Source organism: Liolophura sinensis, chromosome 1 (genome assembly GCF_032854445.1).
Source record: "Liolophura sinensis isolate JHLJ2023 chromosome 1, CUHK_Ljap_v2, whole genome shotgun sequence".
NCBI classification, from domain to species: Eukaryota; Metazoa; Mollusca; class Polyplacophora; order Chitonida; family Chitonidae; genus Liolophura; species Liolophura sinensis.
In genome coordinates, this window is record NC_088295.1 from 57218148 (window position 1) to 57240852 (window position 22705).

Consider the following 22705-nt stretch of genomic DNA (forward strand, 5'->3'; position numbering starts at 1 on the left):
TCATGGAGGCAGCTCTTTGGTGACTTGGATTCACCCTGCCACAAGAAGACACGGCATGTATTTACACGCCAAATGACTCTTCGTCATCATAGTTTTGAAAAATTGTACAACATAAACGCCAGGCCTTCATGCATACCAGGTTTCCATTTTATTTTGTGTTGAACTGATTTAGGAATCCTGGTGTCCTCTGGAGTCTGTCATAAAGCATGTTCTGAATCTGCATGCTCATATATATAAACATTCTGTTGTAAAAACACTCCTTGTGAGACCTGTACATGTATCAACTATTGTTATATAATGCTGGATTGATGTGACTTGGGTCATGTAACCAAGCTCTAGTGTTATGTAAGGTGGATTTTGGCAGTACGGGTCTTTGGGTCAGTGTACATGTATTAACTATTGTTATATAATGCTGGATTGATGTGACTTGGGTCATGTAACCATGCTCCAGTGTTATCTAAGGTGGATTTTGGCAGTACAGGTCTTTGGGTCAGTGTACATGTATTAACTATTGTTATATAATGCTGGATTGATGTGACTTGGGTCATGTAACCATGCTCTAGTGTTCCATAAGGTGGATTTTGGCCGTGCGGGTCTTTGGGTCAATGTACATGTTTCAGAGAAAAAAAATGTCAGTGACGTTATATGTTGAGGCATGAATGGTCCATAGAATTTCTTTCTCTTTCAGGAGATCAAGTAACTTTTTCAAATTGTAGTTTTTATTTTGGGCAAGGTTTTTTTCATTTGAGACATGCACAAAATAAAATTGTTGCCGCCTAAAACAGAAAAAAAAATGCTTATAGCCTTTTGAGTGGTTTTGAGAAGTCATTGAGTGGTCTTCGGTCAGATGGTACTGACTATGAAGGAAATTAGCTTTATGTTATGTTGGGATAAGTTATTTGCCTTTTGCTTACAGTCGGTGGCTAAAACTGGCAGATGTCTCATAGCTCATGAGGCTCCAAAGACGAGTGGCTTTGGTGCAGAATTAGCTGCCACAATTCAGGTATGTGGTTCTTAGTTTGTGCAGCAACCTGCGGATGGTCGTGGGTTTCCAGCGGGCTCTGCCTGGTTTCCTCCCGCCATAATGCTGGTCGCCGTCGTATAAGTGAAATATTCTTGAGTACGGCGTAAAACACCAATCAAATAAAATAAAACTTAGTTTGTATCAGCTATTGAATTTCGCCTAAAATTTCGTCCCAGACTAAGTTACTCAGCTGGCTTGATTCTCAGAGCTCTATCGATAGTAGAAACGTGTTTTGAGTTTTGTTTCGAAGGTTACATAGTACCCTATTAGAAAAATGATTAGTGATTTTCAGCACCAAAAGTGATAATTGATTACATGTACTTGAGCGTAATTTGTCTTTCAGTGCAGAACTACTGTAAACTCCACCCCAAAACTGCATTTTAAAAGCAAATAAAGTCATAAAACATCGCTTATATTGCTGAACTATTTTGAGATTAAAAACACGTTCTTGGAATCAGGAAAAATGAACATCTTAGTTATAGATGAAATACTCAGTCATTTACAACATCTCTGTCTTTCATCTTTTGCCTTTAATATTGCGTGATTGTTTCCATGGGCTACGTGTAACTGATAAGCATTTTAAAATCTATTATGTTCAAAAATGTAACCTTTTCTGCTGAGGCGCAAATTGACACATTGGAAAAGATATCATACATGACTGCTCCTTTTTTTCTGAAAGTTTCAACATAAGCTGGAGGATATCTGAAGAGATCCAGAAATATAGAATGATGCTTAAGCTTGATTTTATTGTATCTATTATAGACACCTTTAACCTGCTTTTTTTCTGTGTGTACTTATTCCCACTCTTGACCCTCCTAATTTTACTTTCAGTCTGAGTGTTTTCTGAACCTGGAGGCTCCAGTGGAGAGGGTGTGTGGTTATGACACGCCCTTCCCTCTTATATATGAACCATTTTATATGCCGGATAAATGGAGATGTTTTGAAGCTGTGAAGAGATTGATAAATTATTGAGGAGGATTGATTGTACCTTAGTTTTTGTCAGGTAAGTAGTGTGTTTATCTCATCTACAAAGATACATATCCGATTTTGATCATGGTTAGCTTTGTACTTTCACTTTCATTATTTTATTGATCTCTTGCTATGTTGAACAAAGAAGCAGGTAATACTGTGAGAATACCTTGAGAAAAAACCCAAGTAAAAATCAATTATTTTCGTATGGCGTCATGTGATTGTGCAATGAGAATGAGACCTGTGGTATGAATTGATCAAAGTTATCTCCCTTGAATTGTAACTGACTTTTGTGAGAGAAGATTGGTTTGAAGAACACATGCATAATGTATACTCAGTGCATAACAGAAAATTGAAAATCTATTCAGTGTTGATCGTGGAGTAGCAGATATCAAATTTCCTTGTATCACATATCACATCCAGTAAATTTTATGGAAAGTGCAGAAGATTTTGTTTTTGAGGTTAATCTGTTATAGGGGTTAAATAGTGTTGTTGAGCGTAAGTGTTCTCAAACCATATGATTTATATAGTGTCAGTCCCAGGTTGTTTCATGGTGGAGAGGGGTTAATGTATGTCACTGTTCACTGAATGGTCATAGAGGCTAAAATTCAAATTGATGCAGTGGTTATTCAAAGATCCTATTTAATAACTGGAGATGGTTACAGGTTCCCCCCAGTTTTAGTCTGGGTTTCTCTTGCCAAAATCTTGACCACAGAAGTGAAATATTCTTAAACCCATCGCAAATCATCAGTCAAATAAATAAATCCTGCTTAATATAACAAAAATTTTGTCAGTGTTCAAGAGTTCAATCCATATGATCATTTGCTCATGTTACCTGCCTTGACCGTCTGATGTGTAAAGTTACAGATGTTAATATCTGTGTGAAAAGGGAGCCTCCATGCTCGAGGTGGTCAGCTGACCCAGAAGCCTATCACCAGTTCAGTCGCTGTGAGTCCAGCTCATGCTGGCTTCCTCCCCTTCTGTAGGTGGGAAGATCTGTCGGCAACCTGCAGATGGTCGTGGGGTTCCCAGAGCCTGGTTTCCTCCCACTAATGCTGACCATCATCATATAAGTGAAATATCCTTGAGTAGGACATAAAACACCAATCAAATATATACTTATTTATTTATTTATTTATTTGATTGGTGTTTTATGCCGTACCCAAGAATATTTCACTTATACGACGGAGGCCAGCATTATGGTGGGGGGAAACCATGACCATCCGCAGGTTGCTGGCAGACCTTCCCACGTACGACCGGAGAGGAAGCCAGCATGAACTGGACTTGAACTCACAGCGACCGCATTGGTGAGAGGCTCCCTGCGCTAGCGAGCAGATAAATAAATCTGTGTTATATTGTCAAGGAACTGAACTATTACATCTGGATAAATTGCGCTTCAGTACTATAACCTTATATTATACCTCTCTGATGAAGGATTTTACTGTACACTACATGTAGCTGAGGAATGAATTCTAAAACGTCTTCTAACAAAAAAAAAGGCTAAAAATTGTGCACTTTCTGTAAGGCACAAAAGAAGTGATTTACTACTACATGTGTAATGTAGAAGAGGATAGTTTCTTACCACTCTGTTGTATTATGAAGACAACCTGTGTCATATTGTGTTTATATGAACCTAGTATGAAGTAGTTTTCCATGTTTTAAAAGAAACTGAAAATTGTGGAGACCTATGGATGGCTGTAGGTTTCCTGCAGGCTCCGGCCCGGTTTCCTACTACCATAATGATGGCCATTATTATACATCTAGAAGTGAAATTTTTCTTGAGTGTTGGGTAAAACAAATAAATCAAATAAATAAAATGTGGAAATTTGAATCCTGATTATATTCACATTCATTATTTATTTTGTTATCAGTTATGGCTAGTTCAAAAATAAAAAAAATAACAAAATTAAAAAAAAATGTTCCAGTTTGTCACATATCACAGCTGTAGGCATATAAAATGTGTCTCAGCATATTTGTCACTGGCTGTTGTACTCTTCTAATTTTATTTAGTGTCAAGCACCTGAAATTGGGTATATGTTCATTTAGTGTGGCTTAAATGATCCTCTTCGTTTTATGCACACTGCTGTTTACAGTTATATTGATTTTCTGTTTGTGCCAAAAGCATTGTATCTGTAATCCTTTGATCCATTGTCCGCACTTAATAACCCGTTTTTCTTCAGGATGTGCGCAAACCAGAATATGTCATCTGCCATGTTGAATCTATATTACAGCAGTTTGACACACACTTCAAAGCTTTTGTATCGAACAAGAAGATTAAAGTCTATTTTTGCGAGCTCACATTTATGATCTGTCCCATTACTCTTACAATATAAATGAAACTCAGACACATAAAAAGATCAATCAGATACAAGCTTCTCAGAAGACTGTGATAAGATTTATCTTCCTCTCTGACGTAATATCCCATATATATGTATCGTTTGTGTTCTATTTTTCAAAGAGCTGCTTTATGTGGTGTACCAATTTACCCCTATTGCAGCCTTAAGTAATATTGTGAGGCTTAAAGGATGGGTTAAAGGGCCCATATCAGCTTTACCGCTTTAACAGCTGGCTCTTAGTGTGTGTCTTCTGCATGGAAATAGATTTACGGGGCTAGTATTGTGTTTGGTTACTGTCCATTAAATTTTGAATATTTCCTCGAACGCTAACAAAACCAATTGATAATGTTTTTAGACTGAAGCAAGTTATGGAAACTTTGATTAGTCACTGGGGGATTGGCTTACTTTTTTTGACGGTGCTCAAACCGAACAGTTTTCTGTCATCTGATTGAGGGTTTTTCTTTCCAGTCTGCTAATTCTTTCATTCATTTCTCCTGTCGCATCCATTTAAGAACCGTTCATTTATTCAGCTGTATACCACTTTTTGTCTGTTCCTTTTTTTGGCAGATTTCCGTTCCTGTTTTTTTTTTATGTGTAGTCTTTATTTAACTGGTAAAAACCAGTTTCCGTGAAAGCTCAGGCTATCAATAAATAGTCAGAGACTTTCCAGTCCAGAAATAGAAAGCTACAACAAACCTCACATGGCATTCTTAGTTGTTTAAAACTAACTGTCATAGATGCTAAAGAGCTAAGGCATGTTTTAAGGCAGCGTGCATTTGTAGTGCAACCAAAGGAAATATTAACAAAAAGGAGGTATTTATTCATTTGATTGATATATTCTTTGCTTTAATTAAGAATACATGATATCAGTTTTGTAGCAGCAGTCAGGTAAATGGTCAAAGGAAACCAGATTTAGAGGAGTAAACCACAAGGTACTAATATAAACTTCCTGATTTAAAGCATTAGCCAAACTGGTGAGAGCTGGATTTGAACCTGTGTCCTCTTTGGTGATTGGCTGACAGATTACGGCAAGGGTGAGGCAGATTAAGCCAGCAAGGGCCAGTCTCATCAGATAAGAGTATTATATTAATTACTGAAATGAAAGGTGAAAAAAGGAGAAAAAATACTGAATTTGTATGAAAGCTTAGGGTAAAAGTGATTATAGTTCTGTATGGGGACAGTGAATTTCCAACACTGTTTTTTCTGATCTTCTAAATCAGGAAGAGATGGATGCAGACAAAAGTTTGGCGTATGTTTATATGTGCATGCTTCCATAAGCGCAGACTGCTTAGATTTTTTTCTGTTATAAATACACATGTCCATAGACAGATGTGTAAAGAAGCATGACTGCTCATTGGTGTTTTGTACCTTATAGTCTGATCATTATGAATTATTGGGTATTGACGTGTCTTCACTCCAAGAAAAAAATAATTGTAGCCTTTATTGAACTGATGCACATTTATGGCCTAAGTCTCGTGCCATTAAAGAGATCTTATACAAAACATTTAATCCTGATGGAATGTAGTCTTAATCAATCAAACACAGCTTTCTTATTCATGCACAATAGCTTTACCATCAAAGGGATCCTGGGCCATTTATCTCAGTCACTGACACCAGACTTAAGAGCTAACCAGTACAGTTCACATGTAGGCAGCGATATATGTATGCCATATTGACCCCATTTGCTATTAGCTAGAGGAGAACTGTGACTGGGCTCCGTTTTTGATGACGGTGATGGACCTGTGTCGTGCGCCTTTTGGATTGTTTTAAGCCAAGCACCACTCGATATTGATAGGCTTGTTATCAGCATGACAGAAGTGTACTTAAAGGCTTCTTCAATTGACCATCCTTCCAGTATTGTGATGTCGTAATTTATCAGGCTTTTTTTTTTTGGTTGCTGTTGCTGAGCTGACCAGCTGGAGAGATCAATACTTGGCTGTGTTTGACATAAAAGTTTTGTCTGGGACTAAAATGCTCATTTTGCCCGGTTGGGAGGGATTTGTTGATCTTAGAAATGTGTTTTAAGGTTTGTTTACGTTAGAAAAATGTAAGATTCATAACCAGTATTCTTATTTTATAAACTTCAGAAAATACTTTTTTTTTAGGGGCATTTTTTGAACAAGTACAGTATTGGTTAAGTGGTCAATGTCACTCAAGTATATATAGCCCATTATTTCCACCTGGTTCATCTCTATTTGTTGTTCCAGTTACTACCAGGTGAAGAAAGAATGTGCATGTAGACTCATTACTAGTGCCTTAATTTATATAAAAACATAATTTGTCTGAAAGTACATGTAGTGCATTAGTTTTAATGTATATTGGCTCATGCGTGCGTAGACAATTTTGTCTGGAAGTTAAGTCTAAACACAACATGTTGTTTTCTAATTTAATTCACCATAACAGTATAACTATATTCAACAGAACATTTGCCATCGAAAAAAAGCCTTACAAATTAATGCATTCTCTGTTAAAAATATTCTGCACACTATTACTGTAATTCCTAAACCTTTTTCACACATGAAAGGGCAACTTTCAGTGTTAAATGTGTGCACATTTATAATTAGATTTTTCTGACAAAACTACACTGGTCGTATTGGTCAATTTCAAGACTTCACAAAAATTATAAGTTTATCAGTCTACACAGAATGATCCCTTTAGATTAGGCTTGAATATGTGCTTTGCAAACATGTGAAAAAGTGAAGACTTACAGTACTTTTGGTTCTAAAACTCCAGTTGAATCTCATTCTACCTTATTCCGAAACAAGCCTTAAAAATAATTCTAAGATAAATTGAACTATGAGATTTAATCAAAATGAGTAAATTGATCATATTTACACATTTCAAGCTTAATCCTGATAGCTGCCATACCCAGAGTATACATACATTTATGTACTTTATATATACCAAAGTATATGGAAGTCAGGGGACCTAGCTGAGATTGAACCTGGGTTGGGTCATACCAAAGACTTTAAACATGGTACTTGTTGCTGTCAGTATAATGTAACTAGGTGGGGTGTCATGTCAGGTGTCTTTGGCATAATACTTCACTGACGACATATGACTGAAAAATTGCTAAGAACAATGTAAGACCCCAAGCATAGATACATACATACATACATATACTGTATTAGCAATTACACTTCCATTTTCACATTTATAGTCCTCATACATAGTTCTGACAATTCCACATGGTGTTTTTCGTCTTCAGTATTTGTGAGAAACGTAATACAAAGGTCAGGCTAGCAGAAAGTTGTGAACCACTGCATACTGTCCCATCAGTCTGAAGTGGCTGTTTTGCCCCCTCCTTTTGTCTCACTGTCTCCCAGCCTTATTTTATCTGGCCATAAAGTTCCAGAGATAATGGAGCCAACTATTGATTATATGTCCGTGGTGCCAACTCAGCTCTGGGCTTGACGTCACGTATTGACCGGCCGCAGAATAACACAACTCGCCACCAGCCTCTCGCTTATCACTCTGGCAAGTTAACGACGCAGAGTTTCTAATTTTAGACTCATCATATGTTCTTTTTTTTCTCGCTCAGAAGGCTCCATTTTCCCTCAGTATCGTTAAGATTAAGATCCTTTTTTCCAAGAAATGGCTCAGTTTTGACAGACCGGCATCCAGCTTTCTTGTTTCTGGTTTTTACTGTTATTTTCTGATGGCAGCTCTGTTTTGTATTTTTTGCATAGATGCATTTAATTAAAAGTTTCTCTATATGAGGATAAAGTGTTAATCCCTGAAAATTTATTTCTATCATTTTCAGGCAGTTTCCATGTAATGAACTATTGGGGATACTGGCATGCATTGTGTTGAGAATTAAGCTTTTATGTCTGAAAGTATCTAATAATTATTTCATTTCAGTTATGGCCTCAAGAAAGTAAAGATTAAAATTGCTCTTTATGCTTGGTTCTGCTTAATCCCACCTCTCCAACAAACTTCTCACCTCCCCCACCAAACATCCCACACCTCCCGCCAAACATCTCACCTCACCCACCAAACATCTCACCTCCCCCTCCAAACAACTCACCCCCCCCCACCAAACACCCCACACCTCCCACCTAACATCTCACCTCCCCCACCAAACATCTCACCACTCCCACAAGAATCTAACCTCACCCACCAAACTTCTTATCTCACCCACTAAATATCCCACACATCCCACCAAACATCTCACCTCATGCACCAAACCCCCCACACCTCCCACCAAACATCTCACCTCATGCACCAAACCCCCCACACCTCCCACCAAACATCTCACCTCATGCACCAAACCCCCCACACCTCCCACCAAACATCTCACCTCATGCACCAAACCCCCCACACCTCCCACCAAACATCTCACCTCATCCACCAGACATCTCACCTCTCCCCCAAATATGCCACAACTCCCACGAAACATCTCACCACTCCCACAAACACCTCACATCTCCTACTAAACATCTCACCTCTCCCACCAAAACATCCCACCTCTCCCACCATACATCCCACCTCACCCACTAAACATCTCACCTCTTCCCCAAATATGCCACAACTTCCAGTAAACATCTCACCACTCCCACGAACATCTCACATCTCCCACTGAACATCTCACCACTCCCACAAACATCTCACTTCACCCACCAAACATCTCACCTATCCCACTAAACATCCCACACCTCCCACCAAACATCTCACCTCACCCACCAAACATCCCACACCTCCCACTAAACATCTCACCTCACCCACCAAACATCTCACCTCTCCCACTACACATCTCACCACTCCCACAAACATCTCACCTCACCCACCAAACTTCTCATCTCACCCATCAAATATCCCACACCTCCCACCAAACATCTCACCTCACCCACCAAACATCTCACCACTCTCACTAAACATCTCACCTCACCCACCAAACTTCTCATCTCACCCACCAAATATCCCACCTCACCCTCCAAACATCTCACCTCATGAACCAAACCTCATCCACCAGACATCTCACCACTCCCCCAAATATGCCACAACTCCCACTAAACATCTCACCACTCCTATGAACATCTCACATCTCCCATCTCCCACTAAACTCACTCACCCACCAACTTCTCATCTCACCCATCAAATATCCCACATCTCCCTCCAAGCATCTCACCTCACCCACCATACCTCCCACCTCTCCCACCAAACATCTCACCTCATCCACCAAACATCTCACCACTCCCAAAAAACATCTCACCACTCCCACAAACATCTCACATCTCCTACTAAACATCTCACATCTCCTACTAAACATCTCACCACTCCCACAAACATCTCACATCTCCTACTAAACATCTCACCACTCCCACAAGCATCTCACATCTCCTACTAAACATCTCACCACTCCCACAAGCATCTCACATCTCCTACTAAACATCTCACCTCTCCCACCAAACATCTCACCTCACCCGCCAAACATCCCACCTCTCCCACCATACATCCCACCTGTCCCACCATACATCCCACCTCACCCACCAACATCCCACCTCACCCATCAACTACCTGATGGTGATTACAAATGCCCTCAGGAACACTGACTCTTGACAATTCTGGCTTCAGTTTGTGTGGTGACAGATTTACCAGTTAGCTATACTGAAGTAGAGTTGTCTGCCTTGTAGGAGAGACCCTTGTGGATATCAGAATAATTGATATAGTGTAATACAACTGTATTACAGTTTATATATACATATATATTAAGAGTGTGCCTGAAGGAAGCCACTTTAGTCCGATAGATTAAATGGAAAAAAAAATGTAAACGTTGGTTGTTATACTAGGACACAGTTTTTCCTGAACTGAAGTGACCGCATTAGGCTTAATAGTTGTTCTTTTTTTTTTTCATTCCATTAATTATATTGTGAGTGGGCGTTTTATGGTAATGATGTACAATTTAACTGAAAACTTTTTTAAAACCAAACAAAATAGAAAATGTGCTGGGGTTTCTTCATTTTGTGGATCTAATGTGTGTTCTTTGCAAAGCTTTATTCTCTTTGGAATTATTCATGGCTGCTGTACTTCTATACAGTTATGGAGATTTTTATTGATTTTTTATGTTCCTAGGGTATTGTTCGCTTAATAAAATTCTACCTTAGTAAGCACTCAGGTCAGTCATAGGGTCCAAAATCTCAGGCTTTTCCTGGAATATTAGCAATAAACATCACAGCTGTGCAGCATCAATACATGGTAAATGTGTTATCCACTGGCCACTATTCAACCTGGGGTTTGGTAGCTATTCCCAATCTGATATTCATTGATTTCTCATTCCATGTGCGTCACTGCTATCTTTTTTCTCTATTAATCCAATGCTGCGCTGTATCAAGCAAGCCATAATCCTTACATGTCTTTTTATGAGCAATTATTTGGACTTTGTACATGTACCACTTTGACCCTCTGATATAATACATGTGTTCTGACATTTTTCTGAATGAAGTACTCTGTCAGATTATTTATTTATTTCTTCATTGATGTAAATTGGCAGTGAAGTTTACTCTCAGAATATTAGGTAAATTATGTTCCATGATGATTTGTGGTCTTTGTGTTCTAATTTATTTTTAAAAAATCATGTTGTTATTTATCCTAAAATACATGTGTGTCCAAAGCCGAGCCTGAATAGATCCATAAAGGTGGAGCATAGCTCGCCTCATGTTCAAGGCTGAAGGCTAAGCAACTTTGAAAACCTGCTTTTAACATTGCCATGTGTTGGTATACATTTTTACAACTGCATCAAGCCTGTACTTGGCCCTGCCACCAGCTCCATAATCATACTATTAAAAAAAACTTTCTGTTTCTGTCAATTTACAGTTAATTTGTTCTTCCTCAAGACCTGACCTGTGACACTCACACAAACGCGCACCAGAAAAACAAGAAACTCCTTATGTATAAAACTACATCCGCCTGGGTGGCCTAATGGTTTGAGCGTCAATCCGCATGAAATCTGGGAGACCTGGGATCAGACACGGGTTAGGCCATACCCAAGAGTGTATAAAGATGTCACCTTGTTCCCTTATTTAATACTTGAAATGGTATAATTTACCAATGCTTAATGTTTCATGGAAGACAGAATTGTCAGATTGAATGGATTGACTGCACGTGCTGTAAAATTTCATACATTAACTATGTTTACTAATTTAGGCTGGATTCTCAATTCCCAGTTTTGATCTGGGGCAGGTGTTTTAACGTTTGTTTGGGAAAATGTTAATTGCAGCATCGATAACAGTTTTTTTTATGACTTTTGTTTGCTGCTGAAATGGACTTTTTGGCATAAACTTTTAGGGCAAGTGCAATTGCACTTTACTTTTTTGTGATAAATATTTCAGTCTTTAATTGAGTGTAATAACTGAAGGTCAAGTAATACAGTAAGTACTAAAAGGTTCTGGATAGCAGCATATAGCCACAACACAAGCATGTGCAAGTACACTGAAAGGTCACTGTGCGCCCCTGTCTAAAAGTCAATGTTTCCCTGTAAGAAACTGTTTACACATTGTCTTTGGGTCAGGTCATGTACACTCACTGATGTCACCTGACCCAGAAAATCTTATTTACCTATTTCCCGGAGAAATTCAGCCTGTGTGCTAGCCACCTGCAGTAACTGGACTACTGGACGCATGCCAAGGCTATAATCACTCTACTTCAGTATTTTGAGCCCATTTTGTGATACTATCTTTAGAAGTCATTCGCTCGTTAAAACATTTGTAATCCAATAGATGGAATTTTTAATTCACAATTAAGTGTAGTGGGGCTTATTAGCCCAGGTTTAACTTTAGTCTGGACAAATGTGTCGTTTACATTGTATGTATGAAAAAATGTGGTGGGTATTACATTGTAAGAATCTTGGTGTAAATGATCAAACAAGCATATAAAAATTCAAGTTGATCAAAGTGACAGCACCATGGATAAATACACACACACACACACACACACACACACATATATACATATATATATATTATATAATATTATATATAATATATATAATATATATGTGTGTGTTTGCTGTACCATTAATTACATTGGGATGTGGCTCCAGTAGGTTTACATGCATCTGATACAATTTCTGATTAGTACCATTATTTGACACCATTATACAGGTGCCTGTAAACCTGTAAAGTCACACGGGGCCTCCGAGGCTCAGTTGGTTAGCGTGCTAGCGCAGCGTAATGACCCAGGAGCCTCTCACTAAAGCGGTCGCTGTGAGTTCAAGTCCAGCTCATGCCGGCTTGCTCTCTGGCCGTAAGTGGGAAGGTCTGCCTGTGGATCAACGTGTGGATGATCGTGGGTTTCCCCCGGGCTCTGCCCAGTTTCCACCCACCATAATGCTGGCCGCCGTCATATAAGTGAAATATTCTTGAGTACGGCGTAAAACACCAATCAAATAAATAAATAAATAAATGTAAAGTCACACATGTTAGCATTTTATAGCCCTACAGTATGTGGTACAGCTCGAGCATGAGGATGTCTCATCCCCTCTTTTGTCAATTCTGATGTATATCAGCTCCTTTTGTCACCATTTTATCATCATTATGGCAGTTTAATTGCCAAGGTGTTTCTGGTAGACTATCATGTGTTTTTATGGTGATGGCATGCCTTTTATTGCAGGATGTTCTATAATGTAAACTTTAAGGCAGTATATTTACAGCCTGTCTTCCTGTCATACTGTATTACAGCCGAGACTGGAGAAATAAGGGGCGATCTAAGATAACACAACAAGACTAGGTGTTATCTCCAATACAGTATTTAAGGCCCCTCAGACATAAATTGTATTTTTTGTTTTGTGTTAGACTCAAGATTTTTGAACAGATTATAAATAAAAGCAGATCTGAAATTGTGAAGATCGTTTTTAACATTCAAATTTCCTGAAATGATTTTTCATACCTGTTTATACTGGTCCTTAAATGGAAAAGAGTGACCATGGAGAGGGCTAAAAATCGTCCGTAGCCGATAGCCCTGCTCTGAATTACCTCCTTGTTACACCACAGCGACTATGACATAACACGAGATTAGTTTTCGAGGCGAAAAACTATGAGAAGTGGGACCGTACCTATTAAAGCTTGTAGTAGATTATGTAGGTTATGCATTACTGGCAGACAAATACTTTCTAGGTAACAGAATGTAAGAAAAAAACATGACGAGAGATGTCGCGAGATCTTAAATGAAGCCCATGTATTTAGGCGTAAGAGTTTGCTGAAGCTGTTTATTGTATTTAATTATAGGTAGGGTCAAATTTACTTCTGAATGGATTAAAAAAATACATAATGTTTACCTTAATCTTTTGAAATCAGATTCTGCCTTAAACCTAGATCTTCAATAAGCTTATACTACTCTAACTCCAAAGCTTGTCATTATCCATTTTCTGAGGTCCAACTTAGTCATGTACAGCTTGCTCCTAAAAAAGTACACCTTTTAAATGGGAGAGTGACCTCAAGGGAGGTAATTTGGTGCGGCCCTATTATAGCTGTCAAAGTCTGCAATGTATGCAGTTATTGTTTGGTAAAAATGAGCAATTTATGCACACTTTTTCAGTGCCTTGATCTATAATTTTAATCTCTTCTAATGGTCATAATGACAAGTTCATTTTAATAGTATACCATGATCATGTGGATAATGTTCATGATTATATCAAGATAAGTTTTAACATATTTAATATATGTTAATAGCTTTGATCCCTCATAACATAATCACAGATTAAACATTTCAAAACTTTTATCGCAACTAAGGGCTTTGGTACTGAAGAGTACAATTCCACCAAGGCAAGTAATACTGAATAAGGATATAATCCTGCAGGCTGAATGAAATGAAGTTACACGTACCTGTAAATGAAATGAAAGTTTTTCTGAATTACTATCTGCTAAAAAAAATAAATGACTGACTTGACAAGTTTTCCACTCAGCAGCCAAGGACGATATCAGTCACGAAACATAACATACACATAGGTGTGGCCTTAAATTTCTGTGGTGGCTCACTCGCATATTTGGACAATGTCACTGTGAGTGTCGACAGAAAATTATCCTATTAAATTGTCCCCAGCGTAGATACTTATTTCTTATAAGTATCAACCTATAAGATTCAACCTGCCCCCACCCAATTTCTTGATACCCCCCTGAGAGACAGTGTTCACAGGTGTACCAGGATGGCCTAGCCAGCCTGTGTTTGTTTATTTGTTTAGCAGAGCACTGGTTCCCAGTTTGTCCTCTCTTTGGGTATTTAAGCCAGAAGGGACCATCTCTAAATTTCATACTTTTCAAGTGCCAAGGAGGTCAGTGTGGTTCACTCACCCTGGAGCCTCTCACTAATGCTGTTGCTGTGAGTTCAAGCCCAACTCATGTTGTCTACCTCTCTGGTCATACGTGGAAAGGTCTGCCAGCAACCTGGGTTTTTTCCAGGCTCTATTTGAAGAAATAGAGAAGATCCCCTGGTGAGGAGAATTTACATAGGAAAAAAAAAAATTATAAAACGCCTTCTTAACTTTCTACATTCTGAAATATTCCAACTGTAGTTTCAAACTTCATGTTATTTTCAAGGAATATGTATATTTATTTATATATATATGCTTGCAGTGTTTATAATATATTTTTATGGAACATGAACATAAGTTGTTGTTGTTTTAATCTCTCAATATACTGAACCTATCACCAGGAGGTTTATTGGTTTTAAATGTTTTACTGTATTTTTTAACCTTTTCACATTACAAGGTGTTTATTCTCTGCTGACTGATAAAATTATACTTTTTTTTGTGAAGCCCTTTCCATTTCAACCAGTGCAGTTTTGCTGACAGAATCAGGTAAAATGTGGATAAATTGCACTGAAAATTGCTCTTTCATATGCAAAATACTCTAGGGATTAGGGTTTACAGCTGATATTGTGTTGTAAATTGCATGATTATGGTTTATGCTGCCATTAGTAAAAATATTGTTGAGTGTTTCGTAAAATTAATGTTGATCTAACTTTCCACCCATTATTGAGTTTGCATATGTTAATTTGCCTGATTTTAAGAGTTCCATTGATCTTAGGAAGGTGTTTTGAAGTTTGTTAGAAAGGTAGGCTGATATCCCATTGGAAAAATGTAAATTGCAGCACCATGTGTCTGACATTTGTCTGCCTCTAAACATTCATTGTTCCATTGTCAGTTGACACAGCCAGTTAAGCTTCCGTTCCCCACTCCATTCAAAACAACTTTTTTTAATGTATCTATTGGTGTATTTCTTTCACAACCTTTTTATATGTTCTCAAAGTTAGATGTTTACATATCTGTGTACCATCAGAGACTGTAAAGGTTTCTGCTGATATCGTCTGCGATCATGGATTGAGCTGTACCTATTTTTATGATTAAAATAACCAATTAACCCTTGTGTGAACCGAAAAAAACTGTAGCCATTTTCAGTATGATTCATCCATTTAAAAGATAACACATGTACACAGGCTGGCACTCCCAGGCAGTTATTTTTTCTATTTATTTTATTGTATTCTTAACCTTTAAATTCTAATTTCCTAGTTTTTTCATTGTTTTTTTTTGTTGTTGTTTTCTTTTGTTGGGAGTGAAAAACAAACAATGCTCTCCTCTTGATGTTTTGACATCATACCTGCTTGATTGACTCGTTACCTATGTTATCTCCGTCATTTCAAAGTTGAGGTGTACAACTCAAACTATTCGGCCTCAAACATATATTATAACTAGAAACAGAGTGGTGGTTTACCGCACTGTAATATTTGTGGTTCATCTATTAATGTTTTCTTATGTCTTATCTTTTTTTATTTAGTGAGGATTATTACTGGCACTGTAATATAATGGGTATTCATGACAGCAGCTGAAAGCCGCACTCACACTGCACACACAAATTTGTCAAATCAGATGACCCCCTCTCATCCATCCCTGGTTATGTCAGGTCAAGCTTAAACCACAAAACCACATCATTAAGGGACCATCGCTATTTCCAAGCAGACTCTCAAATATACAATTAATGAGCTATCCAGTTGGTGTATTTGTGATTAATTAAACATCATATTTTATGTACTCTGCAGACTGACAGGAAAACAAACTGAGCTAAGGCCTGCCAGCGATCTAGATCCATGAGTTGGCAACATTTGAATGGGGAATTTTATTTATGTGTATGAGCAGTCAGTGAAAATAGTCGCCTTGTTTTTTTTTGTTTTCATTCTTACTGGTTAACAGAGCACACTTGCCTGCTGCTTTGGTGGAGATGTGGAGGTGTGAATGAGTGGAGATGTGGGTGGAGGTGTGAATGAGTGGAGATGTGGATGGAGGTGGGAATGGGTGGAGAGGTGGGTGGAAGGGTGAATGAGTGGAGATGTGGGGGAGGTGTGATTGATTGGAGATGTGGGGGGAGGTGTCAATGAGTGGAGATGTGGGTGGAGGTGTCAATGAGTGGAGATGATGTGGGGAAGGTGAATGAGTGGAGAGGTGGGTGGAGGTGTGAATGAGTGGAGAGGTGGGTGGAGGTGTGACTGAGAGGAGAGGTGAGGGGAGGTGTGAATGAGAGAGAGGTGAGGGGAGGTGTGATTGAGTGGAGATGTGGGGGGAAGTGTAAATGAGTGGAGATGTGGGTGACGATGTGGGTGGAGGTGTGAATGGGTGGAGATGAGTGATGTGGGTGGACATGTGAATGGTTGGAGATGTGGGTGGACATGTGAATGAGTGGAGATGTGGGTGGACATCTGAATGGAGAGAGGGATGTCACTGTCTGATGACCTCAAGATATGAGTTGTGCCTTTATGTAATTAGTAAAAATTGTATCTCCAAAACAAATTTCTTTAGATGGACAAATTGCAAATTTAACTTCTTCTGTATATTATGTCATCTGTGTGTATATATATATATATATCTCATTCATTCATTAATTTATATATATGTATATATATACACATACACAATATACACACGTACATGCTTTTCAAGATACACATATATTCAATGAGAACTCAATCAGCCAAGAGAGTATTGAAAACCTTTTATAGTATGTGTTTACACCAGTTCAAGCACCAACAATGCTGGACGATTAATGCCCTTTACTTCTGAATTAGGCATTAATTATTCATCTGAGGTGTTAATTAATTGCCACTGGACACGCTTGCCCATGGGTCTTAGTGAAAACCCCTCATGTATCTGAATCAGAACGCCAGAGTCATTCAGACTGTATTACACCAGCGCTTGATTTCCATTAAAGGTACCAATAACATTTGCATAGAACACGACATACTTGATGTTCAGTCTGAGACAGTGTGACTTTGTCTGCCCTCTTTGGGTGTTTTCATCTGGTCACTGGCCATTCAAGTGGCAGAAAGTGCCAAACACATTGCATAGCAAAGCCTTGCCATATGTGTGTGTGTGTGTGTGTGTGTATATATATATATATATATATATATATATATATATATATGTATATATATATATATATATGTATATATATATATATTGCTTTAGGTAATATATATATATATATATATATATATATATATATATATATATATATATTGCTTCGGGTAATTTTTTTTTTTTTTTTTTTTTAAACCCGTGTGACTGCCGAGTGGTTGTGTGAGTGAATGGAGTGCCTCAGGAAAGATCAATACTGTCATATTGACTGAGTTTGTCACCCTCTGAAAATAAAGATATTATTATTATTATTATTATTATATCAAGGTTTCAGAATACTGTACTTGAGCTAAAATTTCCTTTATGATTTTATTGTTCATTTTGTCTCACAGATTCTGAGCTTTAATTCTATTGATCTGTAAGTGTTTTGATTTATTTATTTGTATTTGATTGGTGTTTTACACCGTACTTAAGAATATTTCACTTATATGACGGCAGCCAGCATTTTGGTGGGAGTTAACTGGGCAGACCCCGCTGTAAACCCACGACCATCCGTAGGTTGCTGGCAGACCTTCCTACAGAGAGAAAGCCAGCATGAAAGTGTTTTGAGGTTTGTTAAGAAGGTAGGATGATATACTACTGGAAGTAAGTTTACTGTAATTCTTTTTCGTATATTTGAAAGGTTTTTATTCATGGACATTATGAAGGAATTATTCTGTTTAAACTGATACAACAATACTTTTTGTGAAGCCCTGAAACTATCCAATCCAACCCATGTAGTTTTGTCTCCAAAATCAAACTAAAAATATGCATAAATTGCTGTTTCATATGCGAAAGGTTAAGGAATTAGGGTAAGTAATATTTGTCTTTTAATTAAATTTGCCCTAATTTTAGCTGAAATTTACAGGGCAAGCACAGTGTGCCACTTGCCACTCAGACTGCCAACACATTCAGACTGCCGGGGACAGGAACTTGTTCTATCTTTGTTGTTACTCCAGAGACAATAAACACCTGCACATACCCTCAGCACAGAAATATGATTTTCCACTTCTCTCAGTGGTCATAATGTGGAGCTAGGTGCAAAATTAGCTTTTCACGCACTATCACTCGAGATCTGTAATATTGGAGCATAGACTGTTAATGCAAGTTACCGTGGTCTCTCTAGCCGAGAAAAGCCAATAGTTCAACTTATTTATAATGTGAACATCGCACAAAAGAAACTACGCTGATCCACTGATTAGCCTCAGTGCATGCTTATGTTTATCTGAATGATTAGGAATTATATGACAAATGTATTTAATGAAACGTATATATCAAGCTAAACTATATACTTTGAGAACATGTCTGCTACAAAAGAAGTTTTCCCCCAACATAATGCTGTTGTATAAGTGAAACAGTCTTGAGTAGGGCATGAAACACCTAATAAATAAATAAATAAATCCTACAAAGGAGCTAGTTTGCTGCTAAAGGTGGTACAGATCATGCTCAGGAACATTTCTGCAGATTAAGGACAAACATTGTTATGAAAAAAAAAAAAAAAATGATTGATGTGCTGTCACGATTCAGCCGCAGCACATGCACATTTACAAAATGCACCACATTTACAAAAGGCACCACATTTAAGAAACGCACCACATTTATCAAAAACCAGAGATAGCAAATCCTAATATTAAAGATTGCTTGCAGCTTTAAGCACGGTGTAATAAGACACTGGCTAAGTACAGGTTATACAAATAATCAATTAGGCAATTAATCTGACATGGGGTAAAATTTATTGTAGAGAATAATCCATTCTGATGAATAAAAAAGAACAACTTTAAGGGGCAGTGCAAGCACAATTTGACCTAATTATCGACAAATGCTGGTAGATATTGGAAATTATAGGTAACGTGAGCCAGATATTGAATTACCTTTCTGTTTTAGATAAGACAAATCTTTCAATGTCAGATGCAAAGCAAAGTCACAGCAATTACTTAACCCCTCTGCTAACAGTGTCAGTCTTAATAATTATCGTGCAGTCCAGAAGCCACGGTAAAAGCGCCGAATATTTTCCACAGAAATATCACCAGAGCCAAAGCGAGATTTTGCAAATATGTCTGACAGAGTTTGGTCCTAGGCCCATTTCCATAAAGCTTTGCATTTCAATTTCTCGTTTCTTTTCTTGTAGGCTGCGTCAAATTATAATGCTGTAACCTAGCTAACATCTGTCTCGAGAAAAGATACGAGAAATTTGACTTACAAAGTTTTGTGAAAGTTTTGCACATCCCTTTCCATGGAAATTTGAATGGACGACAGTTGCTGTGAATGTTAGAGCATGGAAATTGGTGTTTAATTAATACTAATAATTAATTAGTAACTAGAAATTACAAGTGAAAAATTCTTGTGTATGGTGTTAAGCAACAATCAGGTAATTAAATAAAAAAAAATACATGTGGAAATTAGAATCTGTGTTTCCTTAGTGTGGGGTACAAGGTCTTTATACTGGTTAGTGGAGGGTAACTCTCTTTACTCTCTTGACACCGTGAAACTGTGTAAACGGTTAAATAGCTTGTGGACCGCCAAACCAACTCAACTTGTAGCAGCCCTTCAGATCAGGCCAGTCAAAGTCTCGCGTCCCATTGTGTGTGGTCTGCTTGAGATGAGGTGCTGTCAGCGATGGTTGCTATGGGAGACGTAAGCTGGTTGTCCCTGTCACATAGGTCATTGAGTACATGCGCTATTTTAGATTGAAACTGGGCACTAACCCAAGACAGTAATTATGATTCTTTTGCAAGATACTGACGGTCTGCCTTATATTATTAAACGTTGGTGACAAATTAAGGAAACATTTTCAGTAAGAGATTCAATAGTTTGATTATAAATTCTATCCTGGAGAGCAGCTGGTAATAAAAGTGATAACAGACTAGTGGATAAATATATTGACGACATAGCTTCATGCTACGAAAGAGAGTTAAGGGTTGCTCATAACTAGTGAATTTGTAGGGAGTTATCCTGAATAGCCATTTCATAACAAATACAGCATTAAGATTGCAGATCTGTCGCCATTCAATTTATTTATTTGATTGGTGTTTTACGCCGTACTCAAGAATACTTCACTTATACGACGGTGGCCAGCATTATGGTGGGAGGAAACTGGGCAGGGCCCGGGGGAAACCCATGACCATCTGCGGGTTCCTGGAAGACCTTCCCAATTACGGCCGGAGAGGAACCCAGCATGAGTTGGACTTGAACTCATAGCGACCGCATTGGTGAGAGATGCCTGGGTCATTACGCTGTGCTAGTGTGCTAACCAACTGAGCCACTGAGACCCCTCGTCGTTCAATCATCCATGTGAAATGCAGTTACACTTTTCCATCACAGAACATCTAATTGAATAAAACTGTATTGGTTTATTTATTTATTTATTTATTTGATTGGTGTTTCACGCTGTACTCAAGAATATTTCACTGATGCGACGGCGGCCAGCATTATGGTGGGTGAAAAGCGGGCAGACCCCGTTGTAAACCCACGACCATCCGCAGGTTGCTGACAAACCTTCCCATGTACGACCGGAGAGGAAGCCAGCATTAGCTCGACTTGAACTCACAGCGACAGCAGTGGTGAGAGACTCTTGGGTCATTACGCTGCGCTAGAGCGCTAACCAACGGAGGCCCCCGCAAAATGTATTGGTCATATGCAAACACTTATAATGTAATGTTATTAGTATTAATTATCTTATCACCACTGCCTCTCATGAAAGTCATTTCTTCAAACAGGCTATACCTGAGACTGTTGGGAAAAAATCCATATTTTCTAGTTAAATCAAATTTTCGGTATTTAGTATGAATATCTCAGCTTACCTTTCAGTAAATATCAGACTTGTAACTGTACTGTTTAGTGTTGAAATAATGCTAAACTTGGATGATGTTATGATGTGACCTGCTTTTGGATGGTGAAAAGTGCGCAGAAGGAGCTGATATTTTGTAAAAGAAAATTATATGGCTTATTCTAAAATAATAGCAAAAATTTGATTGGGCTTTTACCGATCCTTTTTTTTTTTTTGTCAAAAATCTGTGGTTAAGCTGTAACCTCTTTAACTACCAGTACATGAGAAGGTCTGCTTGCAATGTGCGGATGGTCATGGGTTTCCCCTAAGCTCTGCCAGGTTTTCTCACACCATAATGCTGTCATCTGTCGTATGAGCGAAATATTTTTGAGAACAGCGTAAAACACCAATCAAATAAAATCAGATCTTTAACTTAACCAGCTTCCTTTTCTTCTTATGTTAATAATACTTAATTGCCATGATCGAAGATGTAGGAACTTCCCATCAGTAATGTGATAAGGTGAGTTAAAGAAGCCGTAAATTGGTAGTCAAATTGCAGGGTTTTTCTGCATGCAGTGATAAATGGCTGCTACATGACCCACCACTTTGATGAAATACTCAAGATATCACTACATTAGTGCATTACACTTCATGGCACATATTTCAGACGTATATATAGCGTTGTACACGTATGTGTTTTATATATACGCATCACGTGTTTGATCGGCTGATGCCCTACTGGTGGAAGTCCTCCTCCATATGCCCATGGGCAATACGGGGGTGGGGTTCAAATGCAGCTTCACATGTACCTGGTCGCACCACGAGATATGTCATGTACCTGACCAAGTACTGTGGTTCCTTCCAACCATTTTAACCCGTGTTGCATATTTTTCAATACGGCTTCAGACAACCCGGTTCACGTGCATATGATTTTTCATATACGCAAAATGGCCGGTGCTCGAATGGATCAAAAACTAGAAAGGCCATTGATTTAAATGCCGAAATTAAGAGGACGAGGTTAAAAAATTTTAAGTGCATTCATTCCGATTAATTTGATGTTGAAAAAATGGGATTTAATATTACTACTTTCTACTCAATATCCTTCCTATTGAGTTTAGCCTTATGTTAGATATATTTCAGCAGTTTTGTATCCCAAATTATGGTAACGTACTCTAAAGGGCAGGACAGTTTCAAAATTTGCATTTAACCAAGGTATACCTGAAGATGGTTTAATA

The 22705-nt window shown here is 38.1% G+C and overlaps 1 protein-coding gene across 4 annotated transcripts in view; it reads left to right on the forward strand.

Annotated features, from left to right (window-relative positions):
• The window catches only part of LOC135468496 (2-oxoisovalerate dehydrogenase subunit beta, mitochondrial-like), a 105662-nt gene that overhangs the window by 9487 nt on the left and 73470 nt on the right, over nt 1-22705 (forward strand). For 3 of the 4 annotated variants that reach the window (XR_010444232.1, XM_064746780.1, XM_064746797.1), the window contains exons 8-9: nt 917-1003; nt 1856-2027. Coding sequence is in view for 3 of the 4 variants with exons in the window: in XM_064746780.1 (XP_064602850.1) it covers nt 917-1003; nt 1856-1996 (228 nt within the window). In the remaining variant the exon portion in view is untranslated. Of the gene's footprint in view, nt 1-916; nt 1004-1855; nt 2028-11142; nt 12173-22705 lie in introns of those variants that run through there. The other variant, XM_064746788.1, reaches the window with a different exon arrangement.